A 22,677-nucleotide genomic window follows, 5' to 3' on the forward strand; every position below is an offset into this window, starting at 1 on the left:
AAATAAATAAACAAACAAATACAAATGAAAATGAATTAATATAAATGCAATTATCTGTCCTTATTTTGTCAATGTCTTTTAAATAATTTATTTATTTATTTATTTAAATAAATAAATAAATAAATAAATAAATGTAAAAATAATATAAATACAATGATGTGTGCCCTTTGTTTTAATTTGTTTTAACATTTTAAATACTTTTATAAATAATTGTATAAATAAATAAATAAAATGCTCTGTCCCCTTTTTGTAAATGTTTCGTTTTAATACATTTTATTAAATTTATTTAAAATGAATAAATTAATTAATTTTAGTGAATCGGTTCATTTGGACAATTCACAAAAACGAGTAATTGAATCAAGTCCTTAGGTTGTGTTTTTATAGTCACAAAAAAAAACACCAAACAAACAAACAAAAAAAGTAAATAAATACAAATGAAAATGAATTAATATAAATGCAATTATCTGTCCTTATTTTGTCAATGTCTATTAAATTATTTATTTATTTAAATAATTAAATAAATAAATGAATATATACAAAATAATAATAAAAATAAAAATTATGTGTGCCCTTTGTTTTTACATTTTAAATACTTTTATAAATAATTGTATAAATAAAATATAAAATGCACTGTCCCCTTTTTGTAAATGTTTTTTCGTTTAAATTAATTTTATTTTAGCTAATACTACCCACAATTCCTTGCACAACATAAAAAGGTGATTATTAATAATATTAATCTATATTTGCCCCAGAGCTGGTAAAACAGTAATTTAATCTCAATGTTATAGTTTTTATATATATATATATATATATATATATATATATATATATAAAATATATTTAGCAAAACATCACTTGTTACTATTTCTTTAAATTGATTTAAAATGTATTACAAATATATGTATAATAATATACATAAAATAATAAATAATTTTAAAATTAGATTAAATTTAGATACGTATAATTAAATAATATAATAAAATACATCAAATAATAAATCATTTTGAATTTAGATAAGATTTTATCTGTGGAAACTTCGATTAATCGTGACAAATTGCATTTAAAATAAAAGTTTGTGTTTACATAAAATATGTGTTTGTACTGTTTATTTATTATAAATACACCCACATACACGTATATATTTAGGAAATATATGTAATATATATTTATATTTAATGTAATATAAATAATATATAAATATTAAATATATTATTATTTAATATAATATATATAGTATATATATTACATATATATATACATGTAAATATTTCTTAAATATATACGTGTATGTGGGTGTATTTATATATACACATAATAAATATACACATTACACACTCATGTATTACATAAACACAAACTTTTATTTTGGATGCAATTAATCACGTTTAATCAATTTAATAGTAACATTAATAGTAATTTGCAATTTATAATACATAAAAATATCCAAATTAAAAATTTTTGTTTTTGGGAAGTGTACATATGTGCATGCTATTTCAGCTAATACTACCCACAATTCCTTGTACAACATAAAAAGATACATTTGTGACTGTTTTATACATTATAATTTGTAGAAAGACAGATAGAGTTGCAGTACCGTGTGATTTGTGATCGTGTGGTGAAGTCCAGGGATCTCATGGACCGGAGAACTTCAATGCAGCCCAAATACTGAAAATAAAAAGAACAGAAATGCGATTAGAACAGCTCATAATCATATTTTCTTCAAAACTAGATATTGTTATATATAAAACAACCATAGTAATATTCAAACCAACTCAAACCAACAAAGTTAACATGATATCAAAATTAAGCCGATTTCTCTACACATGTCTGTAGTCTTGTAGTTTTCCAAGTGAAATATTGCGTTGTTTGAGTGTGTGATGTGTTTATGACCACAACGTCACATACAGTACACATTCATTCATCCATAAACAGGAACACTGTGTCTGTGTTAACATTGCACATCAGCAGGTGTTTTGGCCCTTTATGAACAGTCATTGTACAAACACTGTCATGTAAAAGAATAATAATGAAAACAGGTTGTGAATGACATGAGGGTGATTAGCTAATGACAGTGTCTTTATTTTTTGGGTGGACTATTTTGTTAATACTTTAATCTGCTTGTCTACAGTCCCACACTGTTAAATACACACACACACACACACACACACACACACACACACACACACACACACACACACACAAACACACACACCTCTCCGTAATGTCACACATCCACATATAAAACAACATCAGGTAAAGCTCACATATGCAGACACACAATCCAACGTTTTCCTCAATAAAACAACAATTCTACATATTTCTCTAAAACAAAGAGTGTAATTTCAGGTCTAAATCCCAATAATATTGTGTCTCAGCTCTGATCAAATGTCTTCACAAATGTATATGAGCACTTGTTTTAGTAAGAAGTGAATAGATGTGTGTGTGTGTTTTTTTACAGAACCTGAGTGTCATTTAATAAAAAAAACAAATACATTTTGACATGATTATAAAATTATAATATTCAGTTTTAAGACTTAATCTCATATTCTTTAATCTATAAAAAGCTCAAAACCCTAACCCCGCATTAACTATATAATATAGTATTAATTAAAACAATTACAAATATATATATATATATATATATATATATATATATATATATATATATATATATATATATATATATATAATAAAAATGATGAACTACAAAAGCAATAAATGAATAAATATTAATAATTCATATTTATCTCATATTATTTAATCTGTAGAAGGTTTAAATCCCTAACCCTAACCCTTCGTGAACTAAAGTATTAAAGTATAAAAAAACAATAAAATAAAAATATATTAAATTAACTACAAGTAAAAAAAAATTGAAATATTTAAAAATGGAAAAATAAATAATAATAAAACAAATCTCATTTAACTTATAAAAGCCTCAAAACCTTAATCCTAAATGAACCAAAGAAAGCATTAAATCAAACAAATAGAAATAAAAAATGATGAACTACAAATGAAAAAAATAAATAAATAAATAAAAATAATAGATTAAAAAACTCAAAAAGCTCAAAGACCTAACCCATTATGAACTAAAGTATTATTTAAAACCAATAAAATAAAAAAATATATAAAACAAACTACAAATGCAATAAAAAAGTACAAAATTAAAAAAGAAGCTTTTTTAAAATAATAAAAAGCTTATATCATTTAATATATAGAAGGCTCAAAACCCTAACCCCAACTAAACCAAAGAAAGGAAATTGAAAAAATCGGGAAAAAAAACTGATTTTTAAAAAAAAAAATACACTTTTTTAAAATAAGAATTTTATTTTATTTATATTATTTAATATATAGAAGGCTCAAAACCCTAACTGAACCAAAGAAAACATTAAAATAAATAATAAAATAAACAATAAATTAATAAAATAAATTAACTAAAAAATTAATTAAATAGAAATAAAAAAAGATTAACTACAAATGCAAAACAAAAATACATAAAATAATAAATAAATAGACAATAATAAATTATACACATCAGGTTTAATGATTCATCTCATATTCTTTAATCTATAAAAAGCTCAAAATCCTAACCCAACATTAACTATATGAGAAAGTAGTAAAAATAAAATAAAAATAGATTATAAAAAAAAATAAAAAGAACAACAAAAGCACAAAAAGAGAGAATACACTGAAAAAATATAAGCTCCATGTTAAAATATTTATTTAATATTTTTTTTAAAATCAATAAAATTTAATAAAATAAAAAATAGACAAAAATCATTTAAAAAGACACAATAATGACAACTCATGTCTCGAAATCTACATTAACACTATAACAAAAGTATTTTAAAAAATCATTATATAAAAACAGCCAGCAATCACACTTGTATTTCATCTGCGTATTAAAAGCGAGTTACGCATCAGGACGTCCGTGGAGAACAGTGTCACTTCCATCAACACATCTCTGCTTTATTTAGCCTCTCACCTCACAGATCTCTCAATGCCGCATGACTCACTCATTCAGAGTCTCACTACAACTTTCCTTGACTAAATGAATGAGTCACCTGCAGTAACCCACCTGAGAACCGACTAACCCCACCGTCACATTCTTCCAGGAACACTGTAAATGCTGATTAGTTAAGTTTACTCGAGTGGTTTATGGAAAATTATCTCCTCACTGCCTCGTTTTGATGGCCCGAATTAACTCTGGTGTACGACTCAAAGCGCAGAAAGGAAACGGGGCCGGAAGCGGACGATGAGTCACTGCAATGTTTTGGCAAATAGCATTTGGCTAAATACAATGATGGAGACTTTGAGCTTATTGAATAATAGTATTAAACAAAACAAACTTTATTTGTGTGTGGGCATAAGATATTAAAAATAATAATATTAATCATTATATATATTATAGGTTTTCAGCTACATTTTAATGTTTTTGTCACCGCAAGGAAGTGGCTACTACATTTAGTAAAATGTCAAACAGAAAATTTATTTAATATATATGTTTTAACATTAAATATTTGTTTTGCAATATTTTCTGACACCTATATATTTTCAGCAACGTACAGTAAAATAATAAACATAAAGTAAATTATTTAAATAAATGACAGAAAAGTACATAATTTAATATATATTTTTTAAATTAAATATATATATATATTTTTGCTAAGGAGTGGTTTCTAAAGCTAGTATGTCAAGATAATCAAATGACCAAAAAAGTAAATAATTTTAAATAAATTAGAGAAGTAAAAAATGTACAGATTTTAATATTAAAAATCTATTTTTTTTTTACACCTATAGGTTTTCAGCAATTGACATTATCAAAGACAGTAAAAGGACCAGAAAAATTAATCATTTTTAATTAAATACAGAAAATTAAATCATTTAATATATATTTTAACATTAAATATATTTATTTACACAATAAAACACTATAGAGAAGTAAAAATTTTTATATTTAACATTAAATATATATTTTCTATATTTATTTAACCTATAAGTTTTCATCAACAGACATTAAAATGTCAAGATAATCAAAGACAATAAAATGAACATAAAAATAAATATTTTTAAATAAATTAGAGAAAAAAAAATGTAACATATATTTAAAATTAAATATACATATATATTTTACAATAAAATTACCATAAAAGTAAATATTTCTAAATAAATTAGAGAAGTAAATAATTTTATATATATTTTAAAGTTAAATATATAGATTTTACAATATTTATTTACACCTATAGGTTTTCATCAACAGACAGTAAAATGTTGAGATAATTACAGACAGTAAAATGACCATAAAAAAAATCATTTTAAATTAATGACAGAAAAGTAAATAATTTAATATATATTTTAACATAAAATATATATGTTGCTATATTTTTTACACCTATGTCTTAGAGCAAAGACAGTAAAATGACCAGAAAAGTACATAATTTAATTTATATGAACATCAAATAAATATTTTTATATTTTATGTATAATCATTTTTATTCTCATTCATTTTAAAATCTATTTTTTTAATCATTTTAAAATGATTAAATTCCTTGTTTTTATTGTTGTGATATTGTTTATGATTATTTTAATTCATTTTATATGTAAAGCACTTTGAATTACCATTGTGTATGAAATGTGCTATAGAAATAAACTTTGCCTTGTCTTACCATATTATTTTATTTTTTTAAACCTATAGTTTTTCATCAACATATTTTTTTTTCAGTGCAAGAGCGTGGTTACTACATATAGTAAAATGTCAAGATAATAGAAAATTATGAGAAAAGTAACAAAATTAAAAATGAAAAATGAAATAAATACCAAAAAATGATATGAAATCCCATCAAACTAAGGCCCAAAAACCTACTCTACAAAAGTAAGAAAATGCAAATACTACGCAAGCTGTGTTTGAAACATATGTTTGAAACATAAGTATATGTTGTATTCTCAGCAATGCCAACAGGGGGCTTAAGAAATCTTAAGGAGCAAATTCAAGTTAGTTAAACAGTCAAAATACCGCTATACACAAAATAACAGCAATTCACTTTACTTTCAAATTCACGCTTGAGAACGACAACGGATCTTAATAAATGTGTCAACAACTAAACCAAACAGCAAAAAACACAAGATATACTGTCAAAAATATACAATATGCGCTATATATCCACAATGCAGCCTAAGTGCATGACCTAAGTATTGCTTTAAATAAAAAATAATATATATTAAGTACACAAATTTATAGTTATACCTAATCAAGCAAGTGCTAAATCTAAAGTCTGTATTGTGTCTAAACGCTGGTCGTGTGTGTTTGAGAAGCAGTCAATGTCAGCAGCTGTCCTTTTAGTGAAATGGAGCATAGTGTGTGTGTGTGTGTGTGTGTGTGTGTGTGTGTGTGTGTGTGTTCATGCACGAGGTCACTCAATAAGTGAACTGTAAAGAATAACACACATTCAGCCCAGCAAAAGGGACGCCAGAGGGGTTTAGTATAGCCGCCGCTAACTTTTACCAACTAACTCTTACCAAAACACATTAAACCAGAGCCATAATGCTAGAAATACTGTCCTTTACTTTCTCTCTGAACGTTAAAAGCTTAGAGAGACCTTCATTGCTTATAATCAAAACACATCAATTTAGTTCCCTTCAATTGCACACCGGTTTGCACGATCTAATTCAGTCGTGTCTGCGGTTCTTTGCTTCTACAGCAACTGACTATTCAGAAGTAGGGAACAATGTGCGATTCATGCTGCACGAATCAGAGTCACCTTTAGCTCAATGGGGCCGCGAACATGCTTATATGATCGTAAACACTAAACGATGTGCTTAAAATACGTGATACCGCAAGATCTCAGTGCTCAATATGCATTGTCTGTTATACAAATATGTTCACATAACGGGACTAAAATGCATTTATTAAAGCACAAACATCTAAAAAATGTCTGCAAATGACCCTAAAAGGAGACAATGATGTTGATTTTTCTATAATGCAGTATCAGTAAGCGATCAGTAAGATTTCTAATGTTTTTTAACTGGAGTAATGGCTGATGAAAATTCAGGTTTGCATCACAGAAATAAATTATATTTTAAAGTATATTAAAATAAAAAACTGCTATTTTGAATTGCAGTAATATTTCATAATATTACTTTTTTAATATTACTGTTTGCTCTATTTTTGATCAAATAAATGGAATTTTGATAAGCATTTAAAAAACACTGATAATAAATCAGCATATCAGAATGAGTTCTGAGGGATCATGTGACACTGATGCTGAAAATTCAGCTTTGCATCACAGGAATAAATTATATTTTAAAGTACATTAAAATAGAAAAACACTATTTTAAATTGCATTAAAATTTCACAATCTAATTTTTTTTTCTGTATTTCTAATCAAATAAACGCAGCCTTGATGAGCAGAAAAGTCTCCTTTAAAAAGCATAATATATATATACATATATATATATATATATATATATACACATACATACATACACACACACACACACACACACAAATGAAATGCACAGAAAGTAATGTGCTACATGCATGTCAAACATGATGTACGTGCACATATTTGCACGAATCAAAACTTCAACAGTCAAAGATCAGTTATCGTGTTTGTCTTTGCATATAGATGCGGACAAGAATAACTGCTCTGTCCTGCACACGTCATGGTCTCCGGAGACGATACAGTAACAGAACTGTAGCCGGAACAACATCCCCCTGGTCTGGTAACCGGTCGCCGTGGTTACGCGATTTGCATGCACTTCCCTTTTGATGTGATAAACTTGCAGTTAATTTGAATAGATCGAATCTGTGGAGGTAAAAAAAATAAGCATTCGCACGGACAACTGAACCACTATGTGTGTGATATTTAAGGAAAGCAGAGAATATATTGCAATAACAATGTACATGGAATAGATGGATAACTGTACTTGTCTCTGAGTCACATGCATGTAAGGCTGTGTGATGGTAAAAATGTGTATACTGTATATAGTAAATTAAATAAAGCTATGATTGGACAGGAGTGATTTATTTTATTTACATACGTTGACACTGTTATTGAACTAAATAATGATAATGTTATCTTCCTTAGAGCTGCCGTTTCACAATTTTACAACATTAACACAATATTTTCCTGCTTTTTTTTCCTGTGTGAAGCTGCTTTGAAACAATCTGTATGATATAAACGCTATAGAAATAAATGTAATTTGACTTTAATAATGATGAGGAATATGAAGACAACAGATCGCGACAAGTTTAAACAATGTCACACTTTCCACATTAAATAAAACTGATATTTTATTTGTTTTAATTTTAATTTTTTTATTTTAGTTTGACTAATTTCTTACACATTTTTTAGTTTTTGTTTATTTTTAATGTCTATATAGTTTTATATATGTATATATATATATATATATATATATATATATATAATAAGTGCTGTCAAACGATTAATCATGAATAATCACATGCAAAATAAAATAAAAATACACACACACACACACACATTGTATTATGTAAACACAACATAAATTTTCTTAGATATATATACATGCATGTGTGTGTATTTATATATACATCATAAATATACACAGTATACACACATATATTATGTAAACAATAACTTAACTTATATTTTGGATGCGATTAATCGCGCTTATTCGTTGGACAGCACTAAATAAAATATAGGATATATAAATATAGTACTATATAATGTATATGTCTATATAATTTATATTAGTTATTATATTGTTTATATTAGTTATATTAGTTTATATCATTTTTTATTTCAGTTTCAGTTTATTTCAACTAAATGATAATTAGGTGCCTTGACAACTAGGTCAAGGTTTTTTTGTTTTTTTCAAAGTTTAATATTTTATTTTATTTCAAATAATGAAAATGTTGGTTATGGTTTTAGTTTTCATAGTATAACAACCCTGGTTCAATTACAGGTGTTTATGATATTACTTTTACTTTTTGTGTCTTTAACTCTTGTGTTATAAAATAACAGACTGGTTAAGCACAATCCTTTTGTTACCAAGTTCATTAAATGAGATGCAGTCATTTGCATGAGATGCAACCTTCACTTGTTTTAAATTCACTCGCATGATTTTCCAACTATTTTTTAATGGTACGATTTGGCTCATACCGCCCACCTTCACATGCATGTAAGACTCGGACAAAACAGACGGCATGTAAACATGGTTCTGTATGTGGCGGAACAGTCTGTGCTTTTATGGTCAGTTGTGAATGTAACGGTGCCGCTTCGAGTCACCAGCGACCTGCATTATTCCAAACCGTACACATAATCCCTCTGTACCAGCACACGGATGGAAAACAACAAGGGAAATGCAGAAGACAGAAAGGATTTGGATCTTACCTTGACGACGTACGTCACTCCAGGTCCGGAAATCTTTTCGCTGGAGTGCAGCCATCCACGAGAAGGCTTATTCACCAGCCCGCCGCAACCCGCGGCACCCGTCCCGCCCAGGCCCCAGCCCTCTCCGCCGGGCTGAGACTCTTCCATCCTGCCCTTCTTCCCCGAGCCAGTGGAACCAGGCTCCAGCGGGGCGTGAGATGCTCCTGAGGCCGCCGGGAGGGCGGACGAGCCCGGGCTGCCGGATCCGCCCCCTGTCGCTCCTCCCTGGAGCTTGGACACGGCCAGGTCCTTGACGGCGGACGGCAGGCCCTTGATGCCCAGCAGTCCGGAGGAGTTGGCGAATTTGAGGTTGGAGACTTTGTTGATGAGGGTGCACAAGGTGCCGGACTCTTCCGCGGGGTCGGGCGGCAAGACCTCGGCTGGCGGGGCGTACGGAGGGTCGCCCACGGGCGGCGACGGCGGGACGGCCGAGACCTTGGCATTCATGGAGAGACCGTGCAGAAGCTCATCGACGGACGTCACTGACTCATTCCGGAATCGGTTGTATTTAGCACGGTGAAGCATTCCCCTCGGTGTGCCAGCCTACACGCAAACGGACACATCCAACTCCCAGCTGACCGTCCACTTCTTTAGCATGCTGGAGCCGAGAAAGCGTCCTCGAGGGTTCGGAGAAAAGAGGAGCGAGCGGGCGTCAGGAAAATCCGACGCCGTGCAGCAGCAGCAGCGGCAGCTCGGGGACCAAAAATAAACCACAAAACGCGGAATCCATGGAGACAGAGGACGACGAGAGAGAAAAGCAGCGCGAGGTCGCTCCTCTACAGAGATAGAGGGCCAGAGATGGCAGAGAGAGAGAGACAGAGCTCTAGTGAAGAGATGTCTCTCTCTCCCCCCGCATCCTGGCAGATCCCTGAACATGCATGACTCACTCGGAGAGAAAGAGAGAGAGAGACAGAGAGAGAGAGAGAGAGAGAGAGAGAGACCCTTCTCAACAAAAGACTCACTCAACACTGCAGAGCACTTTCTGTTACAAAAAAACTCCCACTTACAGCTCGGTAGAACCAATCAATTCTCAAAATTCGCCCTGTCCGTAGAAACGCCTCTTGCTTTGATTCGGTCCGTGGTGAAACGGATAAACGGTACGGAAAAGATGCAACAAACAGATCACTGTGGTGAAATCTGAGCTCAGTCAGAATGAACTAGAATCAGCGACATAATCCACTGACATAATTCAATGCATAAATCACAATGGAGTGCCGTGCATGTTGTTGGATCACATGTATGCCACATAGAATGAAACTTGAGTCGCCGCGCATGGCGATCGCTAATTTACCGTACAAGGCTCTTTACTAAAAAGGTGACCTGCTGTTGATTGAGAAATAATAATCTACCAAAATGGCATGAAATATTTGAAAGCGTTCACCTTTCGCCTGCAACCGCATCAGTCTGGTTGGTTCTACCTCGCTTAAGCGTCGCCATCGTTAACGGCAAGTTTAAAACGTTCTCGAATTTAAACCACGAGAGCGATACGGCTTTATCTCTTTGTTCGTCACGTTTGTTCTTCCTTACGTACTACGAAACGTCGGCATAAATCCATCCACACGAGCACTCGAATATCTCCCCCTACAGAAGGCAAAACAAGCTGAGCTTTTCTCCTCAATGAGCTTTGTTGAATAATTAAACATCCCTTTCAAACACACAACGTCGAGATTCGATCTCACTAAAACGCCATCCGGATTCGGCAGGGATACGACCGTAAATAGTGATGTCAGATCTCCCAGCCCCATTAAAAAGCAGCCAACGGGATGAAGCCCACGACATTAAGGCAGCAAAAAAAGAGCCATTCATGTAAAATGTCCAGAAGAGCTTGTGACAGGGAAGCAGCAGTCATTCACAAGCTTCCTGTACCGCTGCGGCTAACGCACTGCAGTCCCTCCCAGCGTCTCGCTTTCCTGCCTGCCTGCAAATTGAAAAAAAAAAACAGAAGAAAAGACAGAGAGAGAGAGAGAGCGAGAAAGCAAGGGTTTGTCTTCTCCACTGAGACAAAAGCAAAGAAAGCGTTATAAGTGCTCCTCGCTCGCTGTTGTCACAGAGATGCGGAAGAGATGCTGAGGAGAGGAGGAGAGGATGCTGGGGAGCCGTGCGGGCGAAAATGATTTGGGCTGCCTGTGAATGGAAAGGCAGACGGGCATACCGATGTTTCTGTGAATGAAGTCAGGCCTCGGCAGCTTTCTGCACGGCAATCCCTCGGGATGGATCCCGAACGGCCAATCAGGGAAGAGCAGGATGACTCATTCAGGGTAGGCTGGCTGAATAGTGGGGCAAACCACTTGAAGCACAGGTGATGGGAGAAACCATTCTCATCTGACAGCACTGCGTACTGCTTGCTGCGTCGCTTCTAAACTCCTGAATGCATGCAACCTGCTTCTAAAATACATCTTGGTGAGATGCATGGCCTGTTTCGGAAGAGAACAGCGATGGCCGATTGCACTCTTTGATAAACTGGCCCCTCCTTGTGTCCTCAGTGCAAATTTTGCACATTCATATGAATGAAGGGTGATTAAAGAACATACACTGAACTGAATCAACTGAATTATGTGATGCATCCGGCCCTAACAGAGTGGTTTGCTTGCAGTATGCTGCTCTGGAAATCTAAAATCAGGCAGCAAAAGCAAATAAAGGGACTCTTTTGTACATTTCTTGAAGAAAATGTCAGTGGTGGTTCTTAGTGCAAAAGTCACCACCGGGATGCAAGAGTGATGTGAGTGGTTACTAGGTGGTTGCTATGAAGTTGCCAAAGTGTTAATTCGTTTTTATTTGTAATGCTATGCAGTAGGTAGAGTATTACTTGCCAGAATGTTGCTATTCGGTTGCTAAGGTGTTCTGATAGTTACAAGAATGTTGCTATAGTTGTTAAGGTGTTCTGAATGTTTTTTTTTTATTGTTGCTAAGATGTTCTGAGTGGTTCTTTTTGTGGTGCTGTGAAGTTGCTGGGGTATTAGGATGGTTGTCAGATTGTTGCTACGTGGTTTCTAAAGTGTTCTGAGTGTTTTTTTTTTGCTAATGTGGTCATATTTATTTTGATGCTATGCAGTTGCTGGGGTTTTAGGACAGTTGTTATATGCACTTGCTAAGGTGTTCTGTGTGTTTTCACTGTTGCTAAGGTGTTCTGAATGTTTTCGTTGTTACTACGATGATCTGAGTGTTTTTGTTGTTACTAAGATGATCTGGTGCTGCGTCCGAAATCGCATACTGCTTCAGTAGGTACTACATTTAAATTCAAACGTACTTCATGACCGTTAAAACAGTACGTTCTATATAGTATGAATATGGGTAGTATGAATGGAATTCGGACGTACTAAATCCGCCGCGTCTCCACTTTCCGCAATTTTTTCGAATAACAACTCCTCTCCTGGAGCCTGAAGTGTCCATCGGATGCGTACTGCAGAATTCGGGAGGAAGCAGTAGGTCATCCGGGTACTTCTCGCCTACTGTATTTCGAATACTATGAATTCGGACATACTACTCGCCTCACATACTGTTTTTCGTGTTCTATATAGTTCTATATTAGGATGGTTGACAGGATGTTACCATGTATTGTTAAGGTGTTCTGAGTGTTTTTTTATTGTGATGCTGTGTAGTTGCTAGGGTATTAGGATAGTTGCCATAATGTTGCTATATTGTTGCTAAGGTGTTTGTGAGTGGTTTTAGGATGTTTTCACTATTGCTAGGATGCTATGAGTGGTTGCTAGGGGGTTTCTTACTGGTTAGGTTCATTTTTCAATGTAAATCATTGAGAATTTTTCACCTGTTTTATTGTCAAGCAGATGAAAAATCCACAAATCTATGACATTGCCAAACTTGCATCTTGCAAAATGCTGTTTGCCACCCATTTTACTTCTCATTTTGCCATCTGATGAAAATGTTCATTTTAGGTTTTAAAATTAGCCTTTGCATACTAAAATGAAGGCACATAAAAGATTTGTTGGAGTTTGTTGGAATAACATTAAAAAAATGAATGACAGGGGTCAAATTACTTCGCACTGACTTTCAATATTCTATATATTTTATTAAAAAAACAGCTGATCAATAACCTTCAATAATGAATAAGCCTCAGTGGTGCGAATCAAGATTTATCTATCTGCATCATATCTATCTCTATGAACTCCACTGCGCATCTCAGGCAGTTTACTCACAGCGGAAAACAGTTCATCAGGTTCATCTTCCTTTCACAATACACCTGAATGTCCTGAAACAAGAAAAACACAGAAAATCTGTTACGAACATATACAAAATTAAACTGTTTCACTGAAAATGTATGTATTACACATTATGCATTCTATATGTTTATATTTATATGCATAGAGAAAGTAGAGATAGCGGGTTGCGGACTATGTGTGTGTATGTGTGTGTGTGATCTTCAGTCGTGACTGAAGTGTGTCGGGTTCACTCCTACACATGCTCATTAAAACAGCAGGAAGTATAGAAACTGAGAGAGAGAGAGAGAGAGAGAGAGAGAGAGAGAGAGAGAGAGAGAGAGAGAGAGAGAGAGAGAGAGAGAGAGAGAGAGAGAGAGAGAGAGAGAAGGCTTTCCTTTTTAAAGTCCAAAAATCACATCACATGTCTGTTGGGACACATATGAGGTATGTCACTCTTAAATGGCAGGTAAAGCAAACTAAAACAAGACTAATTTTTTTTCCATAATAAGGTTTAGTGAGCTAAAAGCATTCGTTTGACTATTTTTGTGTGAACTTAAGGACCCTAAAAGATTTAAATGAATGTCTATACAGTATAAAACATGTAAATATAAAATAAATAAGTAATCTCCACAACATATAGATCACATTTCATTTTAACACTGCATTTAGCAGAGTAAATGTTCCGACTGCATCCAGACGTATGCGGTAAGTCCGAGAGAGAGAGAGAGCGAGAGAGAGAGAGAGAGACGCTGCCTACAGGAACCTTTACTGTAACCATAGTTTCAAAGACAGCATAGCAACAGGAATGAGGTGAGGGGGCCGGCCATAATGATTGGCAGCTCACATCCGGCGGATGCCATTGGCTGCTGCGAGTGAGTGTTTTCCGGTGTGGCGCGGCATATTCTAGTGTACATGCCACTACATGCGTTTGCAGGAAGATGGAATTCAGGTGTTACTAGGATACCACTACATAAGATCAACATTTGTTTTCGTGCAAACAATCTATGATGCAAATACCCGAGGATGAGTCACTATAATTGACTCATGAACAATATTGATTATGATGGCTCATGTTTTCTGTGGGTTTTTTAATTCTGATGCGTTATTTAGGAACGTGAAGATGAAATATTACACGATCGATCAGTCAAAAGTTTTTGAACAGGGAGATTTTTAATGTTTTTTAAAGAAGTCTCTTCTGCTCACCAAGCCTGTGTTTATTTGATTCAAATAGTTGAAATATTTGTACTATTTAAAATAACTGTTTTCCATTTGAATATATTTAAAATTGTAATTTATTCCTGGATTTCAAATCTAAATTTTTAGCATCATTATTTCAGTCACATGGTCCTTCAGAAATCATTCTAATATTCTGATTTGCCTGAAAACAGCTGAGTAGAATTTTTTCAGGTGTCTTTGGTGAATAGAAAGTTCAGAAGAACAGCATTTATCTACAATAGAAATATTTTGTAACATTTTAAATATTTTATCATCAATTTAAAGCATGTTTGCTAAATAAAAGTATTAATTTCTTCTTTCCCAATAAAAGCTTTTGAATGGTATAGTGTATAATGTTACAAAAGCTTTTTATTTCAGACTATTTTAAATAGTAAAATTATTTTTAAATTGTACTGTTTTTGCTGTACATTGGATCAAATAAAAAAAATTAAAAAAGAGACTTCTTTAGAAAACATTAAAAATCTTACTGTTCAAAAACTTTTGACTGGTAGTGTATATATCAGTGCACATCTCAAACAGCTGCAAAGGCAACAATGTATATTTAATGTGTAAATCTTTAAGCTTATTTAATAGTAGCTTAGTCATTTGAGTTTAAGTAGCTTACATAATAAGGACATGAACATGCAAGATTTTTGATTCAGCTTTTTTATGGAGTATGTGGAAAGACTTTTTGGACTCAATGTTAAAAAAAGCATTGTTAAAATAGTTATAACTGTATCTCAGTAAGGTCAATTTAATGTCACTATGTAAGGTCACTATTACACTTTGCCTTACGCAGCTGGTATGTTTAAATGATTTATTTAGTCCCCTTTCCTTTTTGTTGTTGTTCCTCTGTTTTTTTCTTCTTTTTCCTTTTTCTATTTTTTTATTTGTTCCTCTTTATTGTATATTATTCAGGTTCTGTAAGCATTTTAAAAATGTATCCTGAAACATACAGGAAGTTAGCTGAATTGAATGTAACTCTTTTCTTGTCTTTCTGAATTTTGTATTGTATCTTTTGACTCCTTGACATAAATAATATTCATTTTTATTTTCCATTTTGTCTTTTTAAAGCTAAAATTATTTTTAAGAATTTTATTATTAATTATTTTATTCTATTTTTTGACAGAATATTTTTTTTAAGTTTCTCTGGTAAGTACTTAAAAACCGCTTGTATAATAATATAAAATTATAAATTGTTGTTTGAAAGTTTTAGATGAATTATAATGCAAAATAAAAAAGTTAATTGTAAATGACACCATTTTTTTTTACTTTTGTTTTTCTTTTGTTTATTTCTATTTTTCTCTTGGTTTGTTTAATTGCAATACGTCACGCACTAGCAAAGTTTAATGTAATGTGATAAAAATGAAAAATGAAATGTAATTAAAAAAAAATAAAAAGCTAAAATCAAATCAATCATTGTTTTCTTTCGGTTATACTTCAAAATAGCATGACAACGCAGTTGCAAAGGCACAAATGTATATTTAATGTGTAAAGCTTATTTAACAGTAGTTTAGTATTTGAGTTTACTTAAGTAGTTGACATAATAAAGATATGATGCATAAAGATTTTTGGTTAATTTTTGTTTGTTTTGTTAAAATACAAAATACATTTTCACCAATTTAAATCACCATTTTGTCTTTTTGAAGCTAAAATTACATTTTTTTGACAGATTTATTTTTAATTTGTCTTGTGAGCTCATAAAACTGCTTGTATGATAATATCAAATTATAAATTGTTATTAAAACGTTTGATTAATTCTAATACAAACTAAAGTTAATTGTAAATGACACAATTTAGTTTATTTCTGTATTCCTTCTGTTTATTTCTTTTTTTCTTCAGGTTTTAAAAACAAATGCATTTCATACAAACTATTTTTAATTCTTTGTTTGAAAACAGTAATACATCAAGCAACAGTTCAATATGAAAGTATCACAGTTTAATGTAAAGTCTAAATAAAAATGAGCGTGGATCAAAATAGCATGACAATGTAAATGTATATTTAATGTGTAAATCTTTGAGCTTATTTAACAGTAGTTTGGTATTTGAGTTTATTTAAGTAGTTTACATAATAGGGTTATGAGCTGATGCATAAAGATTTTTGGATAATTTTTATTTTAATATACAAAGTGTACATTTTCACCTATTTAAATCACCATTTGTTTTTGTTTTTTAAAGGTAAAATTACAGATTTTTTTCACATAATATACATAGATATTTTTATTTTTATTACTGAAAATTAGAAATTGTTATTAACAAGTTAACACAAACTAAAAGGTTAACTGTAAATTACACTGTTTTGTTTATTTATGTTTTTCTTTTGTTTATTTCTATTTCTTGGTTGTTGCTTTTTTATTATTTGTTTAATTGTAAGAAATCAAGCACTGCCAAAGTTTAAAGTAATAAAAATGAAATTTTATAATAAAAAAGTATTTTAATATACAAAGTGTACATTTTCACCAATATAAATCACTTTTTGAAGCTAAAAATACAGATTTTGGGGGGGCAAAATGTTTTTTTTCTCCTTTCGTGTGAGTACATAAAACTCCTTGTATGATAATATAAAGTTAGAAATTGTTATTAAATGTTTTAGATTAATTCTAACATAAAATAAAAAGTTAATTTTAACGACACCCTTTTGTTTATTTCTGTTTTCTTCTTCAGCTTTTAAAAACGAATGCATTTCATACGAACTTTTTTGTAATTCTTCGTCAAGCAACAGTTTAATATGACTGGACGACAGTTTGACAGTTTAATGTAAAGTCTTAATAAAAATGAAATGCTATAATCATAAAAAAGCTAAAATCAAATCAAACATTGTTTTCTCTCAGTTATACTTTTAAGGTTTATCAAGCTCTCACACGATGAAGAAACCATCGCATGGATCAAACTAGCATGACAATGCAGTATTAACATTTCACACATTACCTTGATTGGGTTTCTGAAGCAAAAACACATTATTTTTATATTTAAGACTCATATTTTTAATATTTTTCACGATCCGTTGACAAACGCCTCATCTCTCATCGGTTTCCAGAGCAACCGCGCTTTCCTCCGCCGAATCCGCCCCCGCCCTTTCGACGTGCTCACGCTGACTCCTGTCACATGACCGCTCTAAACCAATCGGAAGCGGCGGCTCCGGTTGAATTGCGGGTTCAAAACTGTATCGGTTAAATTTGTAAAAAGTTGCGAGAGTTTAATCGAATCCGTCTTTCAGGGATCGATACATCTGTATATTCCCATAGCTGACTTATTTAATCTAAAATGGCGCACAAACAGATCTACTACTCGGACAAATACACAGATGATCTTTATGAATACCGGTAAGATGAAAAACGACTAGGTTTGAGGCCTCGATGCGGCGTGTTTGTTTGTTTAAATGTCATTATTTTAATTGTACGTTACGTCAGTGTTTAGTGTAAACTCTATGAATTGCTTAGTATAGTTAATTAACATATTTGATACTTTTAAAAGCATGTTTTGATGTAAATTCCAAACTTATGGTCGGAGTGTCTCCCATGTGCTTTTAGTGTAACTTAGTGACGTCATTTTATAGCATCACATTCATGACATGTCAATGCATTTGTGATTGAAATGCAATTAAATGTTGTTTTGATGGCAGACATGTGGTCTTACCGCGAGAACTGGCCAAACAAGTGCCCAAATCCCACCTGATGTCCGAAGATGAGTGGAGGAGGCTGGGTGTGCAGCAGTCTCTCGGATGGGTCCATTATATGATCCATGAACCAGGTCTGTATGTGGGTTGTTGACCTGACATAGCATTTTCACTGTTCCACAAGATAAAAATGAAAAAAATCATTAATATTGTCGTTATTTAAAATGCTGGTAATCGTTCAACATTTCTTTGTTCTGCATGAAAAGCTGCAGTGGTATTCGATTTGTTTTACATTTTCGAGCCAAATGTCAAAATTGTCCTACGGTGTGACTATCTCATGCATGTTTCAATAAATAACAAGTTTTATAAATTAAAAAGAAAAGCGTAAAAATGTTAATAAATGCCTGCGGCGATCATTATTTTCATCTACACTCCTGCTCAAAAGTTTAAGATTTTTAATGTTTAAAAAAAAAAAAAAAAAAGTCTCTTATGCTTATCAGTTCCATTTATTTAATTTATGATTTTTAAAAAAGACTTTTCTACTCAAGGCAGAGTTTATTTGATTAAAAATACAGAAAAAAAATGTAATATTGTGAAATATGATTGCAATTTAAAATAATGGTTTTAATAATGGTAGAATTTTTCCCATGATGCAAATCTGAATTTTCAGCATCATTACTTCAGTCTTCAGCGTCACATTATTCTTCAGAAATCATACAAATATACTGGTTTACTACTTTTATTAGCAATGTTGGAAACGGTTGTCCTGCTTAATATATTTTTTCAGGATTCTTTGATGAATAAAAAGAACAGCATTTATTTACTAGCGTAGTCTTTACTATCACTTTTTATCAGTTTAAAACATTCTTGCTGAATAAAAGTATTAATTTCGTTCAAAGCAGGAAGAAAAAAATTACTGACCCCAAACTTTGAAAAGTAGTGTATATTATTACAAAATATTTCTATTTTAAATAAATGCTGTTTAACGTTTTATTGATTAAAGAATCTTGAAAAAAGTATCACAGGTTCCAAAAAAATATTAAGCATTACAACTGCTTCCAACATTGATAATAAATCAGCATATTAGAATATTTCTGAAGGATCATGTGACACTGAAGACTAGAGTAATGATGCAAAAAATTCAGCTTTGCATCATGGGAATAAATTCTATTTTAAAGTATAAAATTTATGAAATATTGCAATTCAAAATAACAGGTTTTTATTTTAATATACTTTAAAATATAATTTATTTCTATGATGTAAAGCTGAATTTTCATTAGCCATTACTTCAGTCTTCAGTGTCACATGATTCTTCAGAAATCATACAAATACTGATTTACTACTTTTATTAGCAATGTTGGAAATGGTTGTCCTGCTTAATATATTTTTTCAGGATTCTTTGATGAATAAAAAGAACAGCATTTATTTACTAGCGTAGTCTTTACTATCACTTTTTATCAGTTTAAAACATTCTTGCTGAATGAAAGTATTAATTTAGCCATTACTTCAGTCTTCAGCGTCACATGATTCTTCAGAAATCATACAAATATACTGGTTTACTACTTTTATTAGCAATGTTGGAAATGGTTGTCTTGCTTAATATATTTTTTGGGATCTTGTGATACTTTTTTCAGGATTCTTTGGTGAATAAAAAGTTAAAAAGAACAGCATTTATTAAAAATAGAAATCTTTACTGTCACTTTATATCAATTTAACACATCCTTGCTAAATAAAAGTTTTTTTTTTTAAACAAACAAACAAAAAAAGAAAGAAAAAAAATTACTGACCCCAAACTTTGAAAGGTAGTGTATATTGTTACAAAAGATTTCTATTTTAAATAAATGCTCTTCTTTTTAATGTTTTATTGATTAAAGAATCTTGAAAAAGTATCACAGGTTCCAAAAAGATAATTGATAATAAATCAGCATATTAGAATTATTTCTGAAGGATCATGTGACACTGAAGACTGGAGTAATGATGCTGAAAATTCAGCTTTGCATCACGGGAATACTTTTTATTTTAAAGTATAATGAAATAGAAAACCAAGATTTTAAATTGCAATAATATATTTCACAATTTTAATCAAATAAATGTAGCCTTGATGAGCAGAAAAGTCTTGATTAAAAAGCATTAAAAATCGTACTGATCCCAAAATTTTGAACGGCAGTGTATATATTTCTGAAAGTGTAGGAACTTGATACATTTTGTTTCTGAAAACCAAGTCCTCTGGTGTGATGCCATATCCTGATTTTAAATTCCAGAATAAACTTTTATGTGCTGTGACACACATAAAAGAACCACAAATTTGTTTTATCTCAAAATATCTTTTAAAACAGTTTAGTATTGCAATAGGGGAGATATGATCATCACTCATCTTAAAATTTTATAGTTTTCACAATTTTGAACAGATGACTGCAAAGTTTATCTTGTTGTCAAAGTATAAAAATAAAGAGAAAATTGTGTTAAATATAATTTCATATTAAATAACACAATATGAAAAGAAGTGTCTAAGAACGAAGATAAATCTCTCATGCTATAAAGTTTTTTTTTCTTAATTTCTGCTATGTCATACCTATAGGACAAATTTATGGTACAGTTCAGTGTTAAAAAACAAAAAACAAAATCAAGTTAGCGACCATTTATATTTTCTGAAAGATCAGACTTCAAACGCTAGATAAATATATGCATTTCTTCTTCAAAAATGGTCTTTTTACAAAAAAAAAAAAGCATTGGTTATTTGTCAACTACCCATATAAACACACATTCATCAGAGCCAAAGTGTGTGTTTACACTAAAGTCAGCTGAAACTGGGTTTGAATGTGGCATTTGCAAACTGTGTCCTTAATATTAAAGTCATTATATGTCAAAAATGACTAACATTTGATGTATTTTATTTTTCAGAACCTCATATTCTGCTGTTTCGGAGACCTTTACCCAAACAATGACATTGACACATGTCTCTTCTAGAACATTCCTGTGTTTTTCAGTGAATACTGGAGAACCACGTTTTTGGACTCCTGTGACCATGATGCTGTGTTTCACGGCGATTATGCTTGAACAGAAACAAGGGATTGTGCTAAATGTATTTTCAGTGAAAATTTAAGGGCTCTTAAAATCATGTGACTCAAGTGCCTCTCTGAGTGAAGCTAAACCTTTAAAAATTTATGTTGAATAAATGATGTGCTGCATCATCAGTGTTTAGAAACCTAAATCAGTGTTTGAGCAGCTGAGCTGAATTAATTTTTGGGATAAAAGATAAGGAAGAGAGCTTTTGCGTGTATAATAGTTTGCATTAATTCTTCAGGGAAGGCAATTGTAATACTGTACAGATGCTTTATAAAGGTTACAATGTGTTTATCACGTATAAAACTTTGTTAATAAGGTAGATATAGAAGATGAGCCATGATGACAGCACTATCAGCAACTGTGCTACTCGAGAACAGGGTTTATATGGAGAAAAACAGTTTTGACCCTTTACCACGAGTTACTTTTGAAAAAGAATTATGACTGTGTAAACTGTTATTTTATCCTTGCTGCTCTTTATAATAAAAAAATATTAAAATGCCACCTCATATCTGCTTTGTGCGGTATTTTATCAGCACTTAACTTTCAACACATGATGGCGACACATCGCAACTAATGCTACGGTTCGGTTTGGCAAACTGATTTGGTATGAAAAATACTGGACTTAATTGTTGAAGTCACTGGCAAGATTCTGTTTTAATAAAAATGAATTGTCTATGCAGTAGAAACGCGGATTAAAACAAAAATAATGTGCTATACGGATTAGAGAAAAAACGGAGAAAAAGCGCTGTAGAGAAAAAGGTAGGAAAACTTCAACACCCATAATGCACTGGGCTCGTTCAGACTAGCCGTGAGTGGGGATACTAAAAGGCGGAAGCACGATCTGTAGTTTTTACCAAAAAAAGCCTTGTAGCTGTATAATATATATTTTTTAATAAATAAACGGGAAACATTGTTCATTTACTTATTCTACCGACATTATAACAAAAACTGGTTTAAAATCGGCGAACTTACATATATGTAACGTTAGTTGTAACACACTTCGTGTCGTACTTCACATTTGTTAGTTTGGAAACATTTTAATACCACAATAAAATACAGATTTTTTTCTTTTTCAATACATTTGAGTGTGGTAGTGTTGTTTATCATCATGTTTTCAACTAGGTTTTGCGGTCAAAAAGAGTGGTTTGTCGCAACCTCACAGTCTTCCAGTCAAATAAATAAACACATTTTTTTGGTTCAAATGAATAAATAA

General features: G+C 31.7%; 2 protein-coding genes across 2 annotated transcripts in view; one reads left to right on the forward strand and one right to left on the reverse strand.

Annotated features, from left to right (window-relative positions):
* shc3 (SHC (Src homology 2 domain containing) transforming protein 3) overlaps positions 1-11,611 on the reverse strand; it is a 33,359-nt gene extending 21,748 nt beyond the window's left edge. The window contains exons 1-3 of the mRNA XM_073824706.1: positions 9,372-11,611; positions 1,560-1,665; positions 632-657 (exon numbers count right to left, since the gene is read on the reverse strand). Coding sequence (XP_073680807.1) covers positions 632-657; positions 1,560-1,665; positions 9,372-9,935 — 696 coding nt within the window. The 5' untranslated portion in view covers positions 9,936-11,611. The remainder of the gene's footprint in view (positions 1-631; positions 658-1,559; positions 1,666-9,371) is intronic.
* Positions 11,612-17,919: 6,308 nt separating this feature from the next.
* LOC141292934 (cyclin-dependent kinases regulatory subunit 2) lies at positions 17,920-21,959 on the forward strand. Its single transcript, XM_073824984.1, has 3 exons — positions 17,920-18,105; positions 18,405-18,532; positions 21,300-21,959. Exons 1-3 carry the CDS (start codon positions 18,047-18,049, stop codon positions 21,341-21,343), a joined length of 231 nt encoding a protein of 76 aa, XP_073681085.1. The 5' UTR covers positions 17,920-18,046; the 3' UTR covers positions 21,344-21,959.
* The last annotated feature ends 718 nt before the right edge of the window (positions 21,960-22,677 follow it).

This window comes from Garra rufa, chromosome 19 (assembly GCF_049309525.1).
Source record: "Garra rufa chromosome 19, GarRuf1.0, whole genome shotgun sequence".
In the NCBI taxonomy this organism is placed as follows: Eukaryota; Metazoa; Chordata; class Actinopteri; order Cypriniformes; family Cyprinidae; genus Garra; species Garra rufa.